This window comes from Eulemur rufifrons, chromosome 17 (genome assembly GCF_041146395.1).
Source record: "Eulemur rufifrons isolate Redbay chromosome 17, OSU_ERuf_1, whole genome shotgun sequence".
Classification (NCBI taxonomy): domain Eukaryota; kingdom Metazoa; phylum Chordata; class Mammalia; order Primates; family Lemuridae; genus Eulemur; species Eulemur rufifrons.
Window position 1 is genome coordinate 43,954,938 of NC_090999.1, and position 26,143 is coordinate 43,981,080.

At 36.7% G+C, this 26,143-nt stretch overlaps 1 protein-coding gene across 10 annotated transcripts in view; it reads left to right on the plus strand.

Annotated features, from left to right (window-relative positions):
• Nucleotides 1-26,143, plus strand: part of MAST4 (microtubule associated serine/threonine kinase family member 4) — a 510,487-nt gene that overhangs the window by 405,642 nt on the left and 78,702 nt on the right. For all 10 annotated transcript variants that reach the window (XM_069492549.1, XM_069492550.1, XM_069492551.1 and 7 more), the window contains one exon: nt 2,925-3,013. In XM_069492549.1, coding sequence (XP_069348650.1) covers nt 2,925-3,013 — 89 coding nt within the window. The remainder of the gene's footprint in view (nt 1-2,924; nt 3,014-26,143) is intronic.

The window sequence follows — 26,143 nt, forward strand, 5'->3', positions numbered from 1 at the left end:
TATTGGTGGCATTTCGTGTTTAAAGTTTCCTCTTTGATCGTTGAGAGAGAGTCTTTCAAGAAAATTCAAAGTCTGTGACAATTTTAATACTATCTCTAGCTTCATGGTGAAGATGAAGAGGTTAGAGGAGGTACATTCAGTTATGAACTGTGCTTTACTTGTTCCTGGCATTTGTCGATAAGCTGTCTTCAATAATTATATACTACCAGTACCTTAAATATGGTAAACTGTTCAAATTCTGAGGCCATTTGCTTTGAACTTCTCTTCTTTTAACTTGCTCATGTATTCACAGATGACGTAGGCTATGTTTTCTTTCTCTGTACGTTGCATTCATAATGAATCATCTGTTTGTAAGGATTACAAATCTTTATAGAGAAGTAGGCAAGCACAGGATGTCTGTGATATAAACCTGTTTGCATATTGACCAAACAAGTATATTTCATTTTGGGGTTTTATGTAGACATTGATTTTTTTTAAATCACTTTTCCACCATTTTGATAGACTTTAAATAATGGATACAATTGTGAGGTTTTTTGTTTGTGTTTTTCTTTAATTTTAAATCTAAATTGTTGACTATTTTGCTTGTTGTGGTCGTACACTAGTCATTCCATATGTTTCTTAGGAAAATTCAATATTTTAAGGTTTTCTTTCAGAAATACTTTCTAAATTTAATTTTAAATAAGTCAGAGTATTTCACTGATATCCCTAGGTAAGATATTCATTATATTACTATTTGTACTGGCACACATTTCTTATTTTACTTACATTTTTTTTTTTTCATTTTTTTCATTTTTTTTTTTTTTTTTTTGAGACAGAGTCTCACTCTGTTGCCCAGGCTAGAGTGAGTGCCGTGGCGTCAGCCTAGCTCACAGCAACCTCAAACTCCTGGGCTCAAGCGATCCTCCTGTCTCAGCCTCCGGAGTAGCTGGGACTACAGGCATGCACCACCATGCCCGGCTAATTTTTTCTATATATATTTTTTTAGGTGTCCATATAATTTCTTTCTATTTTTAGTAGAGATGGGGTCTCGCTCTTGCTCAGGCTGGTCTCGAACTCCTGAGCTCAAATGATCCGCCCACCTCGGCCTCCCAGAGTGCTAGGATTACAGGCGTGAGCCACCGCGCCCGGCCTTATTTTACTTACATATATAAACATTAATAATTATGTTGATCTTTATAAATGATGTAGATCAAATACTAAATATGAAGAAAATATAAATAACAGTCTTGTAATAACCTGAATTTCAGTTAATTTGCTTAAATAACTTTGCTAAGATTTCCAGGATAGAAATCTGTCATTTATAATTTCTTTCTATAATATGAACATCAGCAAGTTAATATATTTAATACTTCTATATTGAAATGAAAGGAGATATTAATTTGAATTAACACTAAGTACATTATACAGTATCTTTTAAAAGCAATGAGACTATTTGATTTAATGATTATGAATTTAATAGGTCGAATACATTTCTTCGTAGGTGAGTTGGTAATATCACAATCTACCTTCATAATTAAGTATCAAGGGTCTATTCTCATTTAACAGCTTCTTTAAGGCTGAGTAAACATAATCTTAATTAAACTCACAGACAATGCTAGAGCATGTTGATTGCTGCAGTAAGGAAAATGAAGTGATTCAGCCTGACCTTAAACGATAAATACGAGAATGTTGACAAATGATGATAAGCAGCAAACATCTGAGAGAGGATCAATTCCCAAGTCAGTAGTTCTGAAAGAAATTAGGTTTGGTTTTCAAATGTGGTATTTGAATATTTAGAAATGTTCCTTTCAAATATGTTACAGAAACCCTGAATTATGTCAACTCACTATACTTAATTTAAAATTCAGGTGAAAATTCCTGTCTCAGGAAGCTGGTATAGTAGAGGTCTGTCTCAGATTAAGAAGACATTGCAATCAACTCTTAATGGTGGCTGAGGGTAGCACGGTGTAGGAGGACAGAGTCACAGAGCCCTGACCCTTGTTGTAGGTAAAGTAAATGAGATAACTTGCTAGGTTTTATCACCACCACCCCCCTTTTCTGACTACTGTACTGATAATAGAGACTGAAGTGCCAATCTGTATTGAAGAAAAGCAAATTAAAATAAGATAGTATCCACTTCACCATCTACTGGTTTTGTCTTTGCCTTATTCTTTGAGGCTTGTGAAAGTTACTTGGAAATGAAATTAGCCATTTTATAACTCCCTACTAGCAGAAACAGGAAAAAAAAAATAGTTGCTTTGTACCCATATCTAGCAGTTGATTTCTACTCACTGGGTACTCAGTAAAACCAGCAGCTAGCATGCCTGTGGAAAAGGACCATTGCTATTATTTTAACATACTGGAATCTGTTTTTATGGTCCCCAAACATTTACCTTAAAAAGGAATTTATGAATGCTGTATATATGATGAAAAATGAATGAGTGGTGAAATACATTTATCTTAGGCATCAGCTGTTCTGTTGACAAAAGGCTGAAATATGAAATTTGTCTAAATAATTAGATTTTTAATTAGTGCATCATTGTAAGATTAATGTCATTGTGTTTCATTGCATGTAATTTTGTATTAGTAATTTTATGCCAACAAAGATGCTACCTGTGGTTTGCTGATTTGAATCGTTAATTTATCACTTGTATGCATGGCATGTCACATATTTGCAGTCAAGAGCTAAAAGGTAATTGATTATCGCTCCACCGGTGGTGAGGAATATTGATGGTGTTATGCTATATGAATACATTATATTTTCTAATATTCAAGAGGTAGCCACCCCTCAAATATTAGTGAATGCATAATAATTTGCAGTAATGTTAACAATATCATCAGCAGATAGGTTGTTCAACCTAGTCTGTGCCTATGTTGAACATGCTTGAACATGGTTGTTACCATATTCCATTTTTAAATCTTTCTTTTTTCTTTCCTTTTAACAGTTGCCGAACAAGCAACCGGAAAAGCTTGATAGGCAATGGGCAATCACCAGCATTGCCTCGACCGCACTCACCTCTCTCTGCTCATGCAGGTAATTGATTACCCTTTCTTGAATTTTATTTCTTTTTGTTTTTAAAATAATTCATGCATTTTGAGATGCAGATGTGTTTTCACAGCTTATCTTGGTTTTCTCGTCATTTTATCACCAAGTTGTTCTTTCTGATAGGTTAACCGACCCACACCTTATCCTCTGTTTGATTAGACTCTGACATAAGGAATTCCTTCTTATATGGGATCTTTTTTCAAATATTTCTTTCTCCATTTCTAAATTTTTGGATGATACAAGACATGGTTTTCATGTTCGGAATATGTTTGGGAAATGTAGACATGATAATTCACATGAAGAGGGTTAGTGTTAAAAACTGTTCAGCATGTTTCTCCCTAAAAGTGAACTTGTCTGATACTTTGTGATAGCCACTGTAGGGAGGAGGAAGATTCAAGAGATGAGGCTCTTGTTCTCAAGTACTTTGTAGAATTATAAGGAAGGTAGAGCCATATTATAAAAACTATACAATGAAGACTGTTTTGTATGCTATTTTTTTTTTTTTCAAAGTTCTATCCAAGCCAAGGCAAAGAGAGAAGGGTTAATTTCAATCAGGAAAATGTGGGAAAGTTTAAAGGAGCCATTTGCCCAAGATATTGAAAGATGACCAAGACTTTGGTAGGTGGAAATGGGATGAGAGAAAGGGAATGCCCAGTGTATGGCAGGTGAAGAGAGTGGAAGGGGTTTTGACTTTGAATGCCTTTTAAGGATTTTGAGGAGGATCTGTGTTTTGGAGAGGCATCTTCAGGACTGTGGAGAGTGATGGGGTGAAAGGATAAGCAGTTAGCCCTGCTTTCATTGTACTCTTGTGAAAACTCTAAATTGACACTGATGTGCTCGCAGGTGATCTTGATTGCATCTCCCCAGAAGGCAGTCCTTGAGCTCACGGAGGCTCTCAATTTAGACCATGTGTTATCTGTTAGATGTTTGGGAAGAAGAAAGAAGAGAAAGGTAGTTGTTCCTTTGGAATGAAATTTTATTTTCCTCATAGTGATAAATAAAAGCTGGTATAGTAGAAAAGGTAAAAGATAAATTGATAAAATTACGGTATTGTCAAATGACTGCTAACATCCCAAAATGCCTCTTCCAGGTAAAACTTTAGAGAAGCTCTTGCACACATGAAGACAAGTTCTAGACCACTCATAGCAGTATCATTTATAATAGCTAAACATTTGAAACAACCTGAACACCAGTTAGAAAATGGATAAATGAAGTGTGGTACAGTCGTACACAGAACGCTGTGCGCATAGAAAACCTGTAAACCAGCACTGTACGTGTCTTCACGGATGAAACTCAAATATATTGTTGGACAACAAAAGCAAGGCACAAAAGAATATTACATAAATGTTTTATGTATATAAAGTTAACATGCTACATACAATATTTAGGGATATATATAAAAATATATAAGGTACATAATATGTTATAATTATATTCTATGTATTAATTATAAAATACATTATATATATTATATATGTTAACAGCCTAAAGGAAAACATGGTACTCTTAAAGACCAGTTTCATGACAGTAGTTATCACTGAGAGAGTGAGTGTGAAGGGGATATAACTGGGGAGAGAGGGGTAAGCAGTAGGAATACTGTTTCCAAAGCTGTATGATGAGTATACACTGTTTACATTATTACTTTTTATATTTTTGAGATTTTTTATTACAGCCTTCTCATAGTAGTAAAACCCCATAGAGGGCCAGGCAAGGCCAAATACCTCACTTGGAGTCTGGAATTATATCTTTATAAATAATCTTTACATTCCTCCAGCCCCCAACATGCTGCCTGGCAGTATATACTATAATAGATGCTAGTGAATGATGAGTTCTATTTTTTACATATAATTCAATAGTGATTAAAAAACTTAATCTTACTCTTCTTTGTGGTGTTCTGTAGTAATTTCACTATCCTTTATGTGCCCGTTGATTAGTCTTTTATTGCTGTGATATTCTTCAGTTCTAATATTGAGAACAGAACAAATGTGGTTAAGACTTTAATGATCCTTTTAATTATTTTTCTTTTCTCTAATAGTCTTAGCTTAAATCCTTTTCCCTTCAACATTAATTTAGCATTTAATAAGAGGAATGGGCAGAGAGAAGCCTGTCATTCAGGTTCTCAGAGTATTTTTACTTATGTTACTGAGCCAACAGGTTGTTATTCACTCAGAGGCAGGAGAAATCTGTCAGACTTTTTGTGAGAAGTAGCATTTATCACAGTCTGGTAGGTTCCTATTTCTATGTAAAAGAAGAAGAAAATGTGAAATGAAGGACCAGTCCTCATGTCATGATAATGTGCAATGCCTCCTCACGCACCGTGCCTTCTCCCTCTTCCTTTCTGCCGCTGCATTCTCTAGCCCGTGTTTGATGCACAGAGTGCCAAGTTGAGGGTTCCTAGATGTCTCCATGAAAGATAAGAGAAAGCAAACTGCCATCTCAATGCTTCTTAACCCAAGAGTTAAAGTTACACATTCAGTTTTTCTTAGGTAGGCATTATATAAGCCTGGCCACTCATCACTGATGCTTAAATTTATATCCATGAAATGCATCAGTAGAGATGTGGACATTAATTCATTTGTGTAGGTGTGTCAGTGGTGTTCTGCGGAAAAAGACATATTGGCATACCTAGTGCCCTGGAGCATGTCTTCACAAGCAAAATAGTGTTTGTGGCAAGCCAAGGATTCCTAAAAGAACAGCAAACTGGACAGTTCTATTTAAAAAAAAAAAGTAAAGAAGTCACAGCTCCTAGTTCCAGAAAGATTCTAAGCAGGAAAAATAATCCAGAAGTCTCAAAGAAAAAGACTAGTGTATCTCTCCTAAAGTAAGAATTTCTGTATAATAAACAAAAGCAAAAGAAATCAAAGTGTGAAAAATATTTTTGTGCCCATAACTTAGTGCCCATCTAATTTCCTTAATATGCAAAGAGTTTGTGTAAATTGATATGAAATGGTGAATGCGCCAATAGAAAAATGGACAAAAGATGTAACTAGCATGTCCTAGAACAAAAATGGCCAGCAGAAATACATGAAATGCTGCTTCTTTGCAATCATAAAAGAATTGTGAACCAGTATAATGAGATGGTATCAATCACATAGGATAGTGCCAAAATCATTTTTCAATTGATAAAATCTAATGATAACAAAGATATGGGGAAGCAGTCCTTTTCCCATAATAAATAAAAAATGTTGGTGTGAATTAGTTACAACCATTCTCGTTAGTGGTTTGCAGTATTTGCTAAAATTTCAAATGCATTTAACATTTGGTCCAGCAAATCTGTATAAACTAATTTATGTTACTTATATTCTCATAGCATAACAAAACCATAAGTATAGCATGGCTTGCAAGTAGCAAATGGAAAGGTAAGTTGTTGCCAGTTTTCTATTTAATTTGTCCTTGAATAATGGACTGGTTAAGTAAATAATGATTCAGGCATATAATCCGGCACTACATAGTGGTTATAAAGAATGAGGGTGGGCTTTTTTGTGTTGGTATTGGAAAGATGCTAAGAGAGATTGTTAAGTGAAAAAATGCATATTGTAATTTTGTATATGGGTGTGTTTAGAGTGTATGCACACACTTGTGTATTCATGCATATTTATGGGGAATTTTTGGAAAAAGAAAGGAGAAACTGTTAACAGTGTTTATCTCTGGGGAATAAAAAGGTAGAGAAATTAGCATATAGAGCTTTTATAATAAAAATAAGGTTCCAAAAATAAAACCAAAAGAAAAGAAAATAACATCTGCAGTAGTTTTCTACTGCTGAGTATAAATTACCCACAGTTTACTGGCTTAAACAACATGCATTCGTTAATTTTGTAGTTCTGTGGGCATAAGTCTGGACAGGTTAGCCTGGGTTCTTTGCTCTGGGTATCATAGGCCAAAATCAAGGTGTTGGTTGGGCTGTGCTCTTATCTGGAGGCTGGGAAAGCATCCATTTTCAAGCCCATGCAGGTGTAGACAGATTCAGATCCTTACCTTGGTAGGACTGGGGTCCCCGTTTTCATCTTCTAGAGGCGGCCCTCTGCTGTCCTCCAGCCAGCAGTGGCACATCCAGTCATTTTCACGCTTCAGATCTCTGACTTCTCCTTCCATCAGCCAGAGAAAACCCTTTCTTTTAAAGGGCTCATTTGACTGGGTAAGGCCTACTGAGATAATCTCTGTATTTTAAGGTCAGGTGACTTAGGACTTCCGTTACAGCTGAAAACCCCCTTCATAGTAGTGCCTAGAGTCGTATCTGATTGAATAACTAGGGGATGAGAATCTTAAGGAGACCACCTTTAGGATTCTGCCCACCATAATATCACTTCCATGTTGTATTTTGATTCACATGGATGAAGGTAGGAACTCTAATAAGAGTGATACTTAGTGAGAAGAGTCACAGAGGAGAAGGATATGAGTAACTGAAACCCAGTGTCCCCAGGCTTTTAAAGTCCTAAGGTATTGGCCGCAATACCTATCTCTGTGTCTTCAGAAGTTGTTTTGCTGGGAATTTTCAGGTGACTACTTTGATTCATTTATAAGAGGATTTCTGTAAGGAAAAATGGAAAGGAGTTTCACTATTGGGCAACTCTAGGAATTATTAAAGATGAGAAATATCCTAAATTTCTATGTCTATTAATATAGATATAAATTTTGGTTACAAAGGGACTTCATTTCTTAAGGATTAGTCACCACCGTATTTGACACAGCTCTGTTCTGACTGTATTAGGGAAGCCTATGGGGGTTGAGCAACAAAACACAACATCCCAAATCCCACTATTCAAAATGAATCACGGGGAACCTTTTGTTGCACATACATTCATTATATTCCCTGCTTCTGCCTCCTCACCCTCACCCATGGGGCTTTGGATTAACAAATACAACCCAGCTTATGAATGAAGGTGGTTTCCAAGGAGGAGCTATAAGACAGCATGTATATTTTTAAAAATAAAACGTTCATTATTTCAGAAAATTCTGAGGACCTTCCACTTTTGAACTTGTTTTGGAGTTTCTTTTTGAGCTACACATGAAAATTGTCTCACCAGTTTACAACTTGCTTACCTTGCATTTGAGCTACGTCAGTTCCACTCACCTGGAATCGTGCAACTCATTCATCAGATGGGACACTCAATTGGATATGGGGGTAAAGGCAGTGGTTTTACAAACAGGCGTGTTAATGCAAAGAATTGAAAGTTAATAGTCTGGCAAGGAGGCAGAGATAGGAAAAAATGAACAAGGTGGACTAATGAATTCAAAGAAGACAGTCTGGGATACAATAGGCTAAGAATTCCAGTGTGCCAAAGATATTCCTGGGAGCATCATTGTGTGATAACCCAGTGGCATCCTTGATACCGGCAAGAAACTTCATACTAATCCACTGTCCCCAGACTGCAAACTTGGAAGATGTATAGTTGGGCAGTAAGGGATTTACTAAATGTAAAACCCAAAGTTTTGGCCCACTATGCCAACCAAATACTTACTCTGTTTACCAGCACACATATGACCATGTGTCATTTTAAGGATATGGTAAAATTTTACAAGAAATTTTGCAGGCTGTGTTCTGTGACTCTATCTTTTTAAGGCTGGTTTGCTTAAAAAATAAAATGCGATTTTTTCTGATTATAACAGTAAAGCTAATAGTTTGTAGGAAATATGAGAAATTTCATGGAAAATGTGAATCCACTATAAACCTACTACTCGGAGATAACCCCTGTTAACAGTTTATTGTATCTCCTTAGTCTTTTTTTTCTCTATATGTATTATGTGTGCATGTATGTGTCTCTCCTTGAAATGCCTATGTGGAAACTTTTATTCCCTTCTTGCCACCATTGAATATTACAGTTTTTAAGATTCCGTCAATATAAGTCAAACATAATATCTTAGTATTTGTAATATGCATATTTTATTACAATGGAATTTAGACATTTTCTATACTCATTAACCATTTGTATCTCTTCTATTAATCTGTATTTTTATTCATGGTCCCTCTCTTTTGTTTCATTTTTAATCTTATTGATTTGTAAGAAATGAGATTGATATTATTCTTTTCCAATTTCCTATTTCTCTTTTTACAATGGTGGTTTTTGACTAATAGAAGTTATTCTTTTTCTCGTTTTTAAATTTTTTGTTGTCCCCTCTGTTAGTCTTTTCCTTTCTGATTTCTCCTTTTTCTCGTTGTGTGTAGTCATCGTGTGGTTTTGTTTTTTTTAACAAGACTGGTCTTGCTCTAAGAATTGACTGCTCTGACCTCAGTTTCCCCTTCCTTCTTTATACTTGACAAGTTTAGTATCAGTGACACACTTCTTTACCTTCTCACACTCCTAATCTGTCTGTATAGGGTGATGGTTTTCCCAAGTAGTGAGCAAGTTTTTGAACAAAAGAGTTTTTCTGAATCGTTCTAAAACTTTATAGGCTAGCCTACAAAAGAAGGAAGACTGTAAGCCAAGCAGGCATTAAAACAGTTATTCTCAACTCCCCAGACTCCTGGGGGAGAATTTACAGATATATTTCTGCTCAGATGTTTGTGGTACTGTCAGGTTTTCATGTAGCACACAAAGGGGAGGCCGTCATTGTGCATTTTAGCTTGCGGGTGAGAGCAACTTAGTCAATAGAGATGAATGATCTTTAGGTACCAGTGAAAGATTTCTGCTTAGATAAGGGGAGACTGGGGACATAGCCCTGAGTGTGGAATAGTGCCTTTGTTTCATTTATTTTGTGACTTTCATTCTAAAGGCCTCAGCAGGTTTTTCGTGCTTGAGATATTATTTACGAAACTGTTGGAACTGCTTTATAGATCTTTAATGAAAATATTCGTTCAGCAAGGCAGTGACCTCCTTTGGCAGCATGGACATAATAGTATGAGATAAATTGTTCCTTTGCTTCTTTATATTTGGGGCATAGGACAAAGCAAGATTATGTGCCCAGGGAGTCATAGCAAGTTGATTGTTAGCCCTAATAGGAATTAAGTTTTCTGGTACCCCATATAACCACTGTTTCTTTAACATAAACTTCCTTTTTTTACTCCAAAGGGATCACTGATAGGATCACCCATTGTCCTTTTTTTCTAATTATAAGTCAGTCTCACCAAAATCAACTTAAACTTGTAAAACCTTGTCTTCAGTCTAGAGGGCCTTGCTGTCGTCCTCACAAAGTGTCACTTTATGTTGGTGGAAATAGGCAGATCATATGGCTAAACTTCACCCAGCTGATTGCCTTGGTCAGCCTTGGGTGAAGCATCACCTTGGAATCATCTAATTTTATAAAAACCTTCAGTGGGCCCCAAGACCAGATTTCTTAATCTAGTGTGTGTGTCTGAGCTGTGTCATTTCACAATGCATCGGTTCTGGGACTTCAAGTATTTTGTTAATCAGTTTTTCCGCATTATGGAGAATACTGTCTTTAAAAGAAAAGAAAAAAAAAAAAACCAACTCAGTATTTAGTTTTTATTTTTTTGACCTAAGCCTTTGTGTAATTGCCAATTGTTGGCTTGAGTAATGACACATCTTGCCCTTCCTGCTTAAGGAAAAGAATGATAAAATCAGATGGACTGACGTCATTCGGTGTGTTTTCCTGGTTTTTGGTTTTGCTTTGTGTTAAATCACTAATTGAGTATATATACCAACACCATTAGTCTTTGTTAATTCCTTTATGCAGATCCATCTGCCCTGTTACCTGTATTTGTCACTTTGGCCCTTTGAGAAGACTGTAATGTTTCTGTGTAACCTATTCCTAATAATAATCTAATGACTGACACCTTTCCATGTTTCCCTAATCTCTCAGTGTAAGAGAATTTAATCGGAGTGGCTTTTGATTTATCTTTTTATTCTCTCCGTCATTATAAATTAAAGCTATTGGAAGCTGACACCCAAATTTAATTTTAAAGATGCTCCCCTGTGTCAACAAAGTGGTACTAACTTTTTTTTTTTTTTTTTTTTAAAACGTGGGCCCCCTGGGCAGGAATCCAGGAAGATTTTACTCCTCATTCATTCAGAAGGGTTCTTCATTTTTTTTTTAAATCAAAATTTTCTAGCATTTTTGTTGTGTTTATGTATCAACTATGGATTTTCTTTAGGTAGGCTTGGTTGTTGAAGTACCAGTTGGATCTTAATTATATGCTTTTGAAGTTAGAATTGACCATACTTAATGAAAGATTGGGTGTGGGGTGAGAGTTGATCAAAGGTGGCTTCCAGATGGCAGGGTGGAAGGGTGGCATTTACCAAGATGAGAGAGGCAAGAAAAACAGATCTGAAGTCATGCTTAAGAGTTCACTTCGCTGCATATTGGGCCTTCCTGCCCGGAGACAGCTAAGGGACATAAATAGACAGTTGTATATAGGTCTGAAACTCAGAGGTCGAGTCTGCCCTGGCAATATCGGTTTGGAAGCCATTAATTCACATTTAAAACCTTGGGAGGGGGGGAAATCACTGAAGGGGGAGAGTTTGGAGCGAGGAGACAGAGCCTGGGGCTGGGCCTACGTTGCCAGCATGTTGAGGTCCTGAGAGGACAAATGGCCAGCAAGAAACTGAGAAGCAGCAACCTGAGAGGCAGGAGGGAAAGAGGAGAATTCAGTGTCATAGAATCCAAGAGAAGACGGGGCTCCCAGAAGGAGGGAGAGGTAAACTTTCCCGTCAAGTCAGCAAGCCCTGTCAGGCACTCCACAAACGTTTGTTGAAAGGGTAAATAACGGTTTATATAGAAATGCCTGCAGCCTCATTTGACTCTTAGGACCAAAAATGCAGCATATGCCCTGATGTTAGGCAAGGTTTCCTTTGCCTGAAAAGAGGGAGTCTTTTTAAACACTGAAGTACTTACGAAACCCACGTAGTATATTATCTTAATTACTTTATTTTAAAAGTAGTTTTAGCAAATCTTTCATTTACCTTGTCTGCAATATAATCCATTTCAACCGTTGCTAAAAGCTGAGAGGGTGCTATTACTTTTCCAACTCTTTAATAATTTAGTTGCTAAGGTGATGCTGATACACAACCTCCCAAGTCCAAAGAGAAGCAAAGAGAGCAGTGCTCCACCTAAATTAAGGAAATCTGAAATTTTCTATTTTTAATAGAAAATAGAGATTGGGAATTCTCGAGGTGACTTTTTCTGTGAGAGAAGAGATTCTTAGAAATTTTGGAGGGGAAAAAACTCTTGAGAAACTTGAGTCTGAGAATAGCAAGTTTTGTTAAAATTTCAGTTATTGAGATAGGAGAATCTTTTTAATTTCAAATTTTATAAAATATTACAACTGGAAGTTAAAACAATTGGTTTATCAGCTTTGTCTCCTTTTGGATTAGACATTGTCAGGTTTAAGTCTGATACAGTATATAACTATATATTTCATTGTTTTAAATATATGTATAATTAAGTAGTATAAATGACATGTATTATTAGATATGTTCTAAATCCCTAAAAGTTTATATATTCAAATTGGGAAAAAATAAACTTTTGTGATCTGCTAGTTGAAAATAGTTGTTGTCTCTCCAGGGTTGCTTTTGTTCTGAGCCATGAAAATGATCACTTAGAAAGTAAAAAGTACATTTAAAATCCTTACTAAATCACTTCTTCTCCTCGCCCTGGAGGTTTTCAGAAGCTGATGGTCTCATACTGGACAGCCTCAGTGACTCACAGTGGCTTTGGTTTCTCTGATTGTACAGGGGTTGTCACTCACTCTTCACCGGTTTACCCCAAGTTGTCTTTGAATTTGAGTGAGAAATCCTCAGCTGTATGTAAATATCTAGTCTTCTAAGGCCATTAGCCAGGAAGACAGTGTGTGGATTTGTGTCACAGACAAACTATTCCACAGAGATGAAAGAACTCAGGCAGGGGCTGTTAGCATGGGGACAGGCCAGCCATCTGCCTTAAGTGCCCACTGCTGCCAATAGAAGGCTCAGCACAACCGAAGTGGCCCGTATCCGTACCCATAAAGCAACCTGTAAGGGACGTTTCAAAGTCTCCATCTTAAATTCAAATATGTATGCTAAAGAGCATTTTTCTTTTTGGCACATTTAAATATCATGTACAGCAATGGCATCTCTCTCTTTGAACTTCCTCACGCTGGCGTAATTACGATTGCAGCTTTAATGATGCTTTAACACAGATTTTTGTGTTTACTGCAGCAGTGTATGAGTACTTCTCTACAAAAGCCATGTAAACTACAGGCTTTTTAAGTTCTAAGCTTTTATGTTAGGAGTAACAGTGGGTAATTACAGAGCTTGTCAGGAAATGTTACTGTGTACACACACTGTGGTACCATCAGAAGTTTAGAGAGTTCAGCTGGGGGGGAGGAGGGGAGCATTGAAGTTGGTAGTGTATTTTGGTTTCCCTAGACTAGGGAGGAGAAAGGTGAAGAAAATTTAGAAGAATATAAGAAAAGTCATATAGTTTTAAGAGGAAGAAATGATCTTTGCTTAAAAAACTGAAATATTTTAGATTTTTTTAATGTGTTTTTAAAAACTACTTTTTTCTATTTCTAAAAGCTATACATGTTCAGTGTCAAAAGTTTGGAAAATACAAGAAAGTATAAAGAATATAAAAATCCTCTATATTCTTATTCATTACTCAAAATTAACTACTTGACATTTTGAGTTAATGTCTGAATATGTATATTGTATATGTCTATTATATTTATAATTAATAAATTTGTAGGTCAAACATAATTTTTACATGTATATTTGTATATACATGTATAAATATGTAATCATAGATATAATATTGTGTCTAGATCATTTTCTTTGGGTATTATATTTTGAAAGCACCGAATCCTAGACACTAGACCACCAGGGAGCTATGGGTATTATATTTTGAATATTTTTATGTCATTAAATTTTTTTCCTTTAATACTTACTTTTAACAGATATATTCTATTTTATAAAAGTGCCATAATTATTATACTTAACCCTAATGGACATTTTGGCTGTTACTAGTTTTTTTGTTCTTATAAGTAATGTTGTAGTGAATAGCATCATACATGGATCTTTATGATCAACTGTGATTGGTTTCTCAGCTTAATCTGGGAAAGTATTCTTTAAAGTGCTGGTGTTTTATTGTCCTGTATTTGTGTTGTTGGGCCTTCCATTATTGTCTGACTTAGTTGTGAGGCCCTCAAAGCCAGAGATTGTGTCCACAGGAAATACTCTTTAATGCTTGCTGCAAATGACATTTAATAAGCATCAAGAATGTGTTGTGTAGGCACCAAAATAACTTTACACATATCCAAGTACATCCAGGTGTGTTCTCTCCAGCTGAAACAATAGTTATTTGTATTAGGCTTCCAGGAACTTTGTACCCACTAACATCACGGTGACCTGGTGATGTTAGTGAGATGAATGAAGAAGGAACTATTGCATCAGACTGCAGAGCTGTCACACTTGTGTTCCACGTTGAGGACTAGACTCTAGTGTAGAAACCTCCGGCTACTGTGTAACGCAGGAATTCTGCTACTTGAACCCCTTTCGTTTTGAGATTGGCAGCAACTGATCTTGTACTAAATGGTGTATGTAATAAAACCGAATTTAGGGTAAAGGATCTGGACTTTAGCACAGCTCTACCACGTCTCAGCAGTGCTACTATGGGCAAGTCATTCCTGAATCTGAACTTCTCATCTGTCAAATGGAAATAAAACTTGCCCTTGCAGATTTTTGTATCATATGATCGTTTAAATGTGAAAGTGCTTGCAGTATCATAAAGTACAACAACATTGTGAGGTTTAAGAAACTACCAAAGTAATTAAAACCAATCTGAATTTTTAACGTAGCTAGAAAGGATACCATAGTGTGCAAATATGGAGCTAGTAAGAACACAGGCTTATTGGGGTCTCCAAGTGGGTTGCTGACAATCAATGTGGCATTCATGTAATAGTCTCTGCTGGGACGCACATGCAGTCGTCTGTGATATCTTCATTTCAGCCTTCCAGACTTTGGAGTTTGCTCCACTGGGGCACTTACTCTGGTTTAGAGCTGATTTTGGAAATTAGTAACGTTAAAAAAAAAAAAACCAACTCCAGTGAATCAGAATGACAGCTGTTTAGAGGGCCTGCCTCAGTGATAGGAAGTGGGAGGGATGAGCTGGTAGTGGGATTCATAGCCCCCCACCTCCCTTTGCTTCATTCAGCTAGAGAAGTTCAACCTGTCACATTCTGGGCTAGGGAGGAATCTCTGGAATCTGGCCCTGAAGATGCCTTCTGGAGGGGAATCAAGGAAGACCTGGAACATGTCCAGAGTGAGCTTTGATGCACTCTTCTCTCTGGGGCCTGAACACAGTGTCTAGATGAATGGGTTTTCTTCATTTATATTTCTTCTGTCCTATTCTATCAAAGAACTTGGTTCCCCCACCTAAAGTGGGTGACAGTAGCGGGGAGGGAACTTCACTTTTCAAAAAAGAAATATGTGTGTTTACAGGCAATTTGTTGGTATATTTATCATTTAGGGGATGTTTTAAAAATAGGAGTGGTCAGGAGATGAGCAGGGTCATGTAAGCTAACAGGTCCCCATGTGACATGTAACGAAATCAGATGAAGAATGGTCAGCAGGAAATGGCACCTCCCTGGGAAACACATGGGCTGAGAGAGAGAGACTTCCTAGCCATTTTGATGAAAACTGTGCATCTCCTGACTAAACTGATGACTTCCCTGCCAACCTCCCCTCACTGGCAGAGAATCTCAGACACAGGTATGGCCAAGGATTCCCCCAAAGCAGGAACATTCTAACTTGGTCCAGTTTCAGTTATCAGATGTTGGTGGACAAAAAGACTAGCATTTAATTACATGAACTGTACTCACCTTTTATTCTCAGATGTAAAGAAGTGATATCTCAGGTTAATTTTCGTAAAGTTTTATCGTGGTCTGCTAACAATCAAATATGACTTTGAACAATTCTCCCATCTTCACTTTGCCTTAATTTCCTTTTCTGTTAAAGAAGATTGGATTATATATATGTATTTTTTTTCTAATATTCTGTTAAAATATTTCTTTTAAGGCTGTAATTCCATATTTCTAGTTCTTGTGTTTTTTCTTTCTTTTTTTTGCTTTTATTATTTTTAATTGACACAATATACATATTTATGGGTACAATGTGATATTTCAGTACATACAAATAATGTGTAATGGTCAAATCAGAGCAATTAGCATATCATCACATCAAATATTTATCATTCCTTTGTGTTGGGAATATTCAAAATCTCTTAGCTACCTGAAAATATACAATAAATTGTTGGTAATTATAGTCACCTTATAGTGCTATAGAACACTAGAACTTATTCCTCCTATCCATCTGTACTTTTGTATCCGTTAACTAATCGAAAGAATATCCCTTATACATTAGTTTTTATCATATATCAAGATTATGATGATTGACATAAATTTTTAAATCACATAGCATTGAAGATCAGTGGCTTGAGGTTCCTAAATATATGTACATAGCTTACAGTTTTGGATTTTTTAAAGAACGTTTTATTTTATTTATTTATTTTATTTTGGAGACAGAGTCTAACTCTGTCACCCCGGCTAGAGTGCAGTGGTGTCATGATAGCTCACTGCAACCTCAAACTCCTGGGCTCAAGCGAGCCCCCTTCCTCAGCCTCCCTAGTAGCTGGGACTACAGGCTCACACCACCGCGCCCAGCTAATTTTTCTATTTTTAGTACAGACGGGGTCTTGCTCTTGCTCAGGCTGGTCTCAAACTCCTAGGCTCCAGTAATCCTCCCACCTCGGCCTCCCAGAGTGCTAGGATTAGAGGTGTGAGCCCCTGCACTTGGCCTAGTTCTTCTGTTATAACGGAGATATTTTTTTTGCCACACTGTTTCCCTGGATTAATTTATACTGGCCTTGTGTTTTTCACTGGAGGTATGCTTTTAGTATTCCGGGGTCTGATGACAGGTGACACTCTTAGCATCTAAAATACCATGGAAAAGAGAGTGCACAGCAGGTTGGCCCCAGCAGACGTAAGATGTGGTGGCATGCTTGAGTGACCCGCAAGCATGACCTGGATATGGCCACTTTCTGCATTTTTCATCAGCATCTGATGATGCATGTTTCACTGGGAAGGACTTTTGATAAGAAAATGGGTTGTCCTGTTGCCTGTGCCTCCCAATCACTTTGAAGGCCATTCATCCCCTCGTAGAGTAGCAGCACATCACAATTCGTGGCCATTATACCTGTCAGTTGGAATAATTAGGCCTAAAGCCTATTTTTGCACATGTGGAAATGGGAATCTACAGTAGTTATTATGAGTGACCAGCCAGTCATTGAAGGAGTGTAGTTTTGAAGGTTTTGAGTGAGAAAGAATGTGTTTAATCCTCAGGGAAAGAACATGCCCTACTTCAGTGTTTAGAGATGCAAATCACTTTAAATAGGCCAAATGCAGGAAATGAAACAAGTTCCTTAATTGGTAAAAGCCCACTTCCTTGTGGGATCAGTAATTTGGCATGGGAATGGACACATTCTAGCATCCTTGACATTGAAAGGAAAAAACTAGGCGAATTGGTTCATATTTGGTACTTTTATGTCATTATTTCAGGAGAAAATGTGGATTTTAAGCTTATCACTAGTCATTTCATATGACAGTTTTGGTTTTCAAAAGAAAAGGCTCAAATACAAATTCTTCTCCCTCCTCTGGGGACTTAGACAGACTTTTAACATCCAGAGATGCACATACCTCCCCTGACAACAAATTTCTCATAAGCAGTATCAGTCTCCTTTGTCAGTGGTTCTGTGAAACTGTTCTATTTCATCCTTACTGTTCTCATTGTTGACATAAATAAATGATGGATGTTCATTTCTTCTGGTGATGTAGGGCCTTAACCATTTCTGTCATGAGTATGTGCCTGTCTAACCTGAGTCCTACTTTTACCAGTTTGTTTCTGAAATTGTCTTTACTAGCTGGGTAGAAGTTACAATTTCTAAATAGAAGTTACTGATATTAACATACCTCGGGATGAGCAGTTGACTTATGGGTTGTATGTTTGATACCTAATCATGCTTTTCTTTAAAATATCCATAACACCTATCACCACCCCACATCTGTAAATCTGTGATAATACTGGAGACTAAGAATATACTAAAGATGGGTCACATCTTGAGTAGGTATTACCTTTATCACCTATGTACAACACAAAATCTGTCAGTACTCAGCTCATGGCTAGACTCAGAAACAGTATGACAGCCAGTTGGCAGGAGACAGAAGGTAGATTTCACCCGCCTGTGCTGCATACCCTGACATTAGAGACTTAATGCCTGTGCCAACAATCCAAATATCTGGCAGTCACCTCCTACCAAATGGAAGCTGCTTTTTCAGCTGGCCAGAGAGATCCATTGCCCTCTCAACAGTATTATCTTTCTCTTCTCCATTTGAGAAACTACAGTTTCTGGAATTAAGCATCCTACATCAGATAAACTGGGGATTCATTTATTAATTTGTAACAATATACCTTTTTGGTGGGAGACCAAATGGAACAAAAGCAATGATCAAAAATACTAGTAATGAAAACAATACTATCAGTGAAGACTTTCTTAAGTTGGGGAAAAAAGCAAGTAACTGGGAACAAATAATAAAACTCTGCCCTAGATACAGTCCTGTGACTTTTTAATTTTTAAGCAATGGAGGAAAAACACCTACAGGTACCTGAAATTATCTGAACAGAAGAAAAACAAAAACTGATTTTTTACAAAAGGATAAAATACATGCTGACCTCAGTTGTCCCTTCCACTGATAGATAATGATGTTGTGGCCAAAACACTCTATTTGCTAAGGTGATATGTATACACACATGTACACACACACATTATATATATACATTATCATATAGTCTTACTGTAAACTACTGGGCTTTATTCTAAGAATGATTAATATTATAAACACTATTAACATATCATAGCAATGGATCACATGTTCATCTGAATAGATGTTGAAAAAGCACTTGATAAAATTAAACATTCATTTCTGCTAAGAATTCTTTAGAAAATGAGAATGAGTGGAGAACTCCATAATGTAGAAATACTGTATATTACCAATTATGATGAGTTAGAAATGATAGTGAAAAAAAGAGTGAATTCATGACAGCATTTCATACTCTTTTCCCATCCCCTATCAAAGGGCAGAAAATATGCTTTAATGTAACTAGAAGGAGACTCGAAAGGGATTGCTATGAAAAACAACATAACTTTATTATTTGAAAACTAAACTGTTTTGAATAATGGAGAGACATGTCCTGTTCATTGGAGAAAAAACTAAACATCTTCCCCAAAATATAGTTCTAATGCACTTCTGATCAGAATTTTGAGTGTGTGTGTGTACGTGTGTGGGTAACTTTATTTTCTTCATTGCAAATACCAAATGCACTCTTTCTAGTTAAAGCAGGGGAGGGATTTGTTAAAGTGTATTAGAGACAGCTCATAGAATTTTCAAGAGCACCAGAGAGTGAGCATCTGAGGCCAAACAGCCTGGAAAAACACCCAAGCCACACCATGGCGCTGTGCCAGAGCAGGTCCTGGCTCCTGCTGCCCTGATGCCTGGATCCCAGAAACTCTTGACACTGGTGACCCCCAAGAGGAATGCTTCTGCCTCCACTTTAGCCACCAAAATGGATTTCTTTGTCAGGTCCCTTTATTGCCATTGTTCAAGCCAAAGTTGAGTTTAGCTTGAAAAACTCAAAAAGCCTTAGCCTGTATTCTAATTGCAAAGAAAGCTGGAGAAGTGGTTGGTGGCATCAACTATGGGGAGGGCAGGACTCATGATGCAGGAAATTCCTCTTACATAGGGGGCTACTCAGAAGATAACTGGGTGACCATAAAGATGACAGATGCTTACTCCGGGGTAACTTGATGTAATGACTGCAGGGCACATCTGGAAAACTGAGTAGATACAACTAGGCAAATAAATTCAATGAGTTGGACCTGATGTACCTGAGATTAACATATATCATAAAGTGACAATAATCCAAGCAGCCATTCACATATGAAATAAAAATTGACAGACTGATGATATGATGAAAGAAACATCACAAACCACTGAGAAAGAAATTGTTTAATCAACAAATGATATTATAGACAATTGGCTATCTATATGAAAAATACTTAAGGTGAGCTTCCTTCATACTATATGCTAAAATGATTTTTGTATGGATTTTAAATTACTTGTAAAAGTTAAACCCTAAAAAGTAAAATTAATATATAATTGAACATTTATATATTTAGGATGAAGAAACAATTTCTGAGCATGAAAAAGTGGAAGAAATTGCTAAAAAGAAAAGTTTGATAATAGGAGTTTAAAATTCTACAAGTTAAAAAATACCATAAACCAAGTTAAAACACTAACAAATAACTGAGGAAATATCTGCAACAAATGGGCAGAACATTAATATTGTTAAGTCACAAGGAGCTCTTTTTAATGAATGTATAAAATACTGTATTGTCCCACTAAATAAATAGGCAAAGGAAATAGCTCCACAAAAGAAATAGAAATGACAAGTAAACAAATGAAAAGTTCAACCTCTCACTAATCAAATAAATGCAAATCAAAATGAGATACCAGTTTTTACCTGATTTGCAAATATTAAAAGGCAAACATGGTAATATTCATTTCTAGTGATGGTATAGTGAAATGTGTATTCTTACTGCATTAATGTAAATTTACAATGGTTTTAGAGAACAGCTTGATACTTTATGTAAAGAACTCTAAAAATAGTTCATATCACTTGAACTATTTGCACTTCATGAATATAATTTAAGGAAATAATCAAAAAAGTACTCAGAAATACATATTTTAAGATGTTAATTAGAGTATTATTTATAATAGCACAAAATTGGAAACAATGTAAACATTAAATAGTAAGAAGAGTGATGGTTAAATTGTACTCCATCTGTGTAATGGAATAATTGGTAGCCATTAAAAAATCACCACATTTTTTGAAAAACATTTAATGGCATAGGAAAATTATAATTACAACCTAATGATAGAGGACACAAAACTGAATATAGTTTGTGATCTAATTTGAAAGTATGTTTATATATACATGTACACACTGTCAAAAATAGACTAAAGACACAATATTAGTATGATTACCAATTTTATTTTTATAATGTAATGTATTTTCCAAGTCCTCTGCCATGATCATGTGTTACCTTTAGAATCTAATTTTGAAAAGTTACTTTAAAAGTGAGCAGTTCTCTTTCTATGGATTTTAAAACATTTCACCAGAAAAATCCCATGTGCATATTGTTTCCACCCTCACCATCTGCCTCCAGTTTAAAGCAGTTAAACAGTTTTACGTGTAGCATTTTCCAATACTAGTAACAGTACTAAAGTTATCCCCTCAGTCTAATTTATCCCTAGTCACCCCCATGGTGCTGATTGACATACGCTACTATCTTCTACCTGACATCTACCTAGAAACATACGTATCTGCTGGAGGGTAGCATAGGATCTGGATGAAGAGTGGAGTGTTTTTTATGACCTATATTACTGAATAAAACTATTTTTTTTTTTTTTGGTCTGAGTTGCTGTTGGAAAACATTACAAAACTATTTAGTAGAACTTTTTTCTTTTTTTAGTAAAAAATGTTAATTAAAAATGTTCTAAGTAAAACTGTTCTCCATTAAGATTCCAAAATCATAACTCCTCTAGTCTGTATGGGAAAAGTTGAAATTTTGCTATAGCTATATATCATAAAATATAAAAGCTAACCACTTGGACATTATCTCACCCACTTTCTGCCTGATAGCACATTTTTAAATTATACTATGAAATGATTTGCTGTTATAACATTTGAAATTTCTTATTTTTGACATTAAACTTAATTGAATAACCAAATGTAGATATTGTTATTCATTATCTTTATTATATGTCTTGGTGAAACAGAGCTAGCAATTGGTACGCCAGTACCCTTGAGAAACTAGTTTAGGTCTGACATTGCTCAAGATTCATCGATGATGTACTTAGGCTTGACAGTATCCTGTCTGTCCTACTGGTCCACTGTTGGAGATCCACTGTGATCGCCCAGTGGCCCAATCCAATGACCTCTTGGTTTAAAAAAAAAAAAAAAAAAAAAAAAATCATCCTGAGCGCCATGCAGGATTTGATACCAGGAGCCATGTCTTGTTTCTTGACTATTTCTTTTCTCTTGCTTCCTATAATATGTGCTTCTACATTTCTGTCCTTGTTGGCTCCTTTTGTTTCTTCCTCCATTTTAACTATTGAAATCCCTTGGATCACATGCTCGGTTATCATTTTACCTGTGGTATGCACTCTGTCCCCAGGGTCTCTTATTTCATGCATGTGCCACGGCTTCATCTTGGGCATGGATGTTTCTCCTGAACACAGGTGCATGTGTCTATTTATTGGCACATAAATAAATGTGCCATGGGAGTGTCCCACCAGCACCTTGAATCCAACTGTCATCCACTACCAAATTTATTGCTACCAATTCTGTTTATTCTCTCTGCTGTTAGCAACGTCATCCACCTAGACACCCAAACTAGAAAGCACGGCAGCATCTTCTGTCACACCCTCCCTCCCACTTTCCTCCTTGGATGTGTTTTATACCTGGCACCTCTCCCAAGTGCCACAGCCACTGGGTCAGGGATTTTGCAGTGGACAGAGAAGTGAGATCCCTCCTTCTGTACACTCTCACTTCCTGTGCCCACCTCCGTCAAATCTCTTTTCTACTTTGAAGCTAACTTTTTGAAAGACATGAACTTAATTATGTTTTTCCTTAAAGTAAAACATTGCATGGTTCATCATGACATACACAAGTGTGGTGGTTCCCAAAGCGATCCCCAGAACAGCAGCAGCAGGAGACTAGTTAGAAATACAAACTCTGAGGCTCCAACCCAGACCTACTAATTAAGTAACTGTGGGGGCAGTGACCAGCAGTCTGTGAACCAAGAAGTCCTCAAGGTGATTTTGAGGTGCTCTACAATTGGAGAATAATTGCATCATAGGTTCTAAAGCCTGGCTGCACATGCGAAGCTTAAAAAAATACCCAGACCCCAGATCAATTAAATCAGAAATTCAGGTGGCTGGCCTGGCGTCAGTATATAGCTTTTTAAATGGTCCCCAGAGATTTTGATATGTTGTAAAGGTTAGAGAATAACTTAAACCATAAAATTCACTTTTTTTCCTTTCTTGGCAGACTCTAAAGCTGTTTCTGAAACTTGAATGCACATGGGAATCACCTGGGAAGCTTTAAAAATGACTGATGGTTGCTCCCCACCCCCACCCCACCCTCATTCTGATTTAATTGGTTTGCAGTGTGGTTTGGGCTTTGGGGTTTTTTAAGTTCCCTAGGCTCTTTTAATGTGAAGCAGCCAAGGTTAAGATCACTGTTCTAAAGCTGGGATTCTGAAACTCTGGTGTGCCTGAGAATCACCTGGAGTACTCGAAAAAACAGGGGCTTCATCCAGGTGAAGAATCACCTGGAATACTGCCCCAAGGCATATTTCCAACTGACCCTGGCCTGTTGTAGCTTGATCTTCGTCCATTCTCTGTGTTTCTCGTGGTTCACTGCCCTGCTCTAATTTCTTACAGCTCCCCCTCCATGGCATCAAATTACTTCAAGTTCCTTGAATGTGTCTTGCTTAAATCATTGGAAGAAAGAAAGTGTAGATTATTCAAGCCAATAAATTGTCAATTGATTAGCCATTTGGAAAAGAAGTAAACTGGACTCCTATCTCACTCATTAATAACAAACAAACCCCATATAATTAAAAAATTAACTTAAAAAAAGAAACCATAAAAGTACTAGGAAAAATATGGATGCATTTAGAAAAATAATTTGAGGAAGACCTTTTCAAACAAAGCATAAAACATAACAGCCATAAAGGAAAATGGTTGATAAATTTGATTAAATAGAATTTTTCCTGCAGAATAGCTACCATAAGAAATGTGAAAAATAAACACAAATGGGAAACACATCTTCCATGTATTGACAGAACTACCTCAATGTGCACAAAAAAGGAAAAACAGACTAACAGAAGAACTCAGTGGTAAAGTATGAGCCAGGTCATTTGTGCAAAAAGAAACACATTAAAAGATGCTCAATCTCCTTTCCCTTCACTTTCCTTGCTACTGCCTTCCTTCAGTACTCGCATGGAAGGTTGCCCCTGTGAACCCATTCTTCGCTCTCCCTCAGTGTATCCTTACCCCATGAACAGAGCCCATCCATTGTGTTCTGTTGGGCCTTTCTTCCCTGCCTGGCGGGGTTAGAGGCTTGTGGTCAGGCATGGTCTCATTCATCCTTCTTTCTTAAAGGCTAGCAAGGGTCTGCCATATTGTAGCCAAAAAGGAGGGAAATATGGCAGTACTTTGATGTCCAGCTTCTTAACACTACTGCCTTATAGTCACACCTGGCCTGACACCAAAGGAACTGGCCATTTTTGACTGCTTGGGTATTCCCAGGATACAGAACTCTGGCTTAATAAACTGTGGTTCAGTAAGGTAGTGATTCTCTGAAGGTTGATATTTGTACCTGTAGAATCTTAGAGTTCCATGTCGTTTGAAACAAGCTCCACTAGTCACACTCGTCAATTACTTTAAGATTGTCCACTTAAAATATCATGGCTACGTGGATGCATGTACAGAACATAGACGAATAAGAACCTGAATGGACATGTTCTTGTCATGAATAAGAGCTAATCATGTTGTCTGCAAGAAGAAATGATTAAAATAATTAGAGTGAGTGCTCTTAGTTTTGCTTTTGATAATCAGTTGTTGAATTCAGATTCCATGCCTTGATTTTAACTGTCCTATTAATTTTAAATATTTTGAAAGTGTGTGGTCCAAATAATAGGCATTCTGCCTCAAAAAAAGTGAAAACATGAGATGCACAGATTTTAAGTCAAATATTCATGTTTTATTAGGTACTGATTAAAATGAAAGCTTATTTTTTTAATTAGCTGACTTTAAGATGCTTGAAAACTGGTTTGAACAAACAATTGATTAAAGTTGGTTTAAAATTGTAAATAAGATCATGGTCAATGAATGTTTTCCTTTTACAGAGAATTTTAATCTTAATACAGGAACATAGGAATGATACACAGGCTTAGCTTGATAAAGTGGGGAGTGGGGAAGGGTCCTGTTTTAGAGAAAGGGAGAAATTGTGGATATGATTGGGTAAGAGTAATGATAGTATTTGGGTGGGGGAAAGTACATACCTGCTTAACCCAGGAGGATACCTGTGGGCAGGTGGGATTTCCAGATTGTTGACATGGTAGGATCCTCCTATTTGTTTGGGCTAACAGGGAAGGGATTTCAGGTCTTAGCTGTTTGAGGATACTTAGAGGTCAGAGGGAGGTGAATGTACAAAAGGGACATTGAGCTAGTATTCATGAAACAAGAAAGGAGGGAAATTGAGTTATAGAAGGAAATAGGAAACTGGGGGGATAAAAAAGCCCAACACTTCCTGGTTAAAAGCTCTCAGGAACAAGTGGAATTTTAGGATATGATTTACAATACACAAGAAATTCAAGGCCTTGGTTCTCAACCCTAGCTGCATATTAGAATCTTCTCATTTAAAAGGGATGGGGTAGGGCCTGGACATAAGCATTTTTAAAGCTTCCCAGGTGACTCCAGTATGTAGCCCAGGTTGACAACTATTTATTGATCTAAGGAAATGGCAGTGGTAAGTGTGAGAACAAGAGGAGGAGGAGTCTCAAGGCCCGGGGTTTTCCATGGGTTTGTGGGAACTGAAAGTCAGAATACTGATTTGATAGATTCTTGGCACATTACATGTTATTTTATTATGAAGCAATAGGGTTGATATCTATGATTCTTTGAGTCTGAACAAATTTCTGGAGTTAGAAACTGAAAAATTATTTAAAAGAAGAAAAAAAAAAAAAAACCTTGCACATATTTTGCTTCTTCCAGATAGAATTTCTGTGTCCTAGAAGCAAAAGGAACATTTAACATTTGTTAAATGGGACCACCTTAAATTTAGCATTTATTTTTTAACTAAGAGCTGAAAGGAGGAAGTTTATAATAGTGAATACCTTCAGACTACATTTAGAAAGTTAGATGGATATGTAGCATTTCATTTAAATACTTCCTCTTTGGCTAGAAATTACTCAGCAATTGAAGCAAACAGCCTGAGAAGAACCAATTTCCTGATAACATCCACCCTTCTTCTAGGTAAAAAGGGGAATTCTTTGTATCTAATT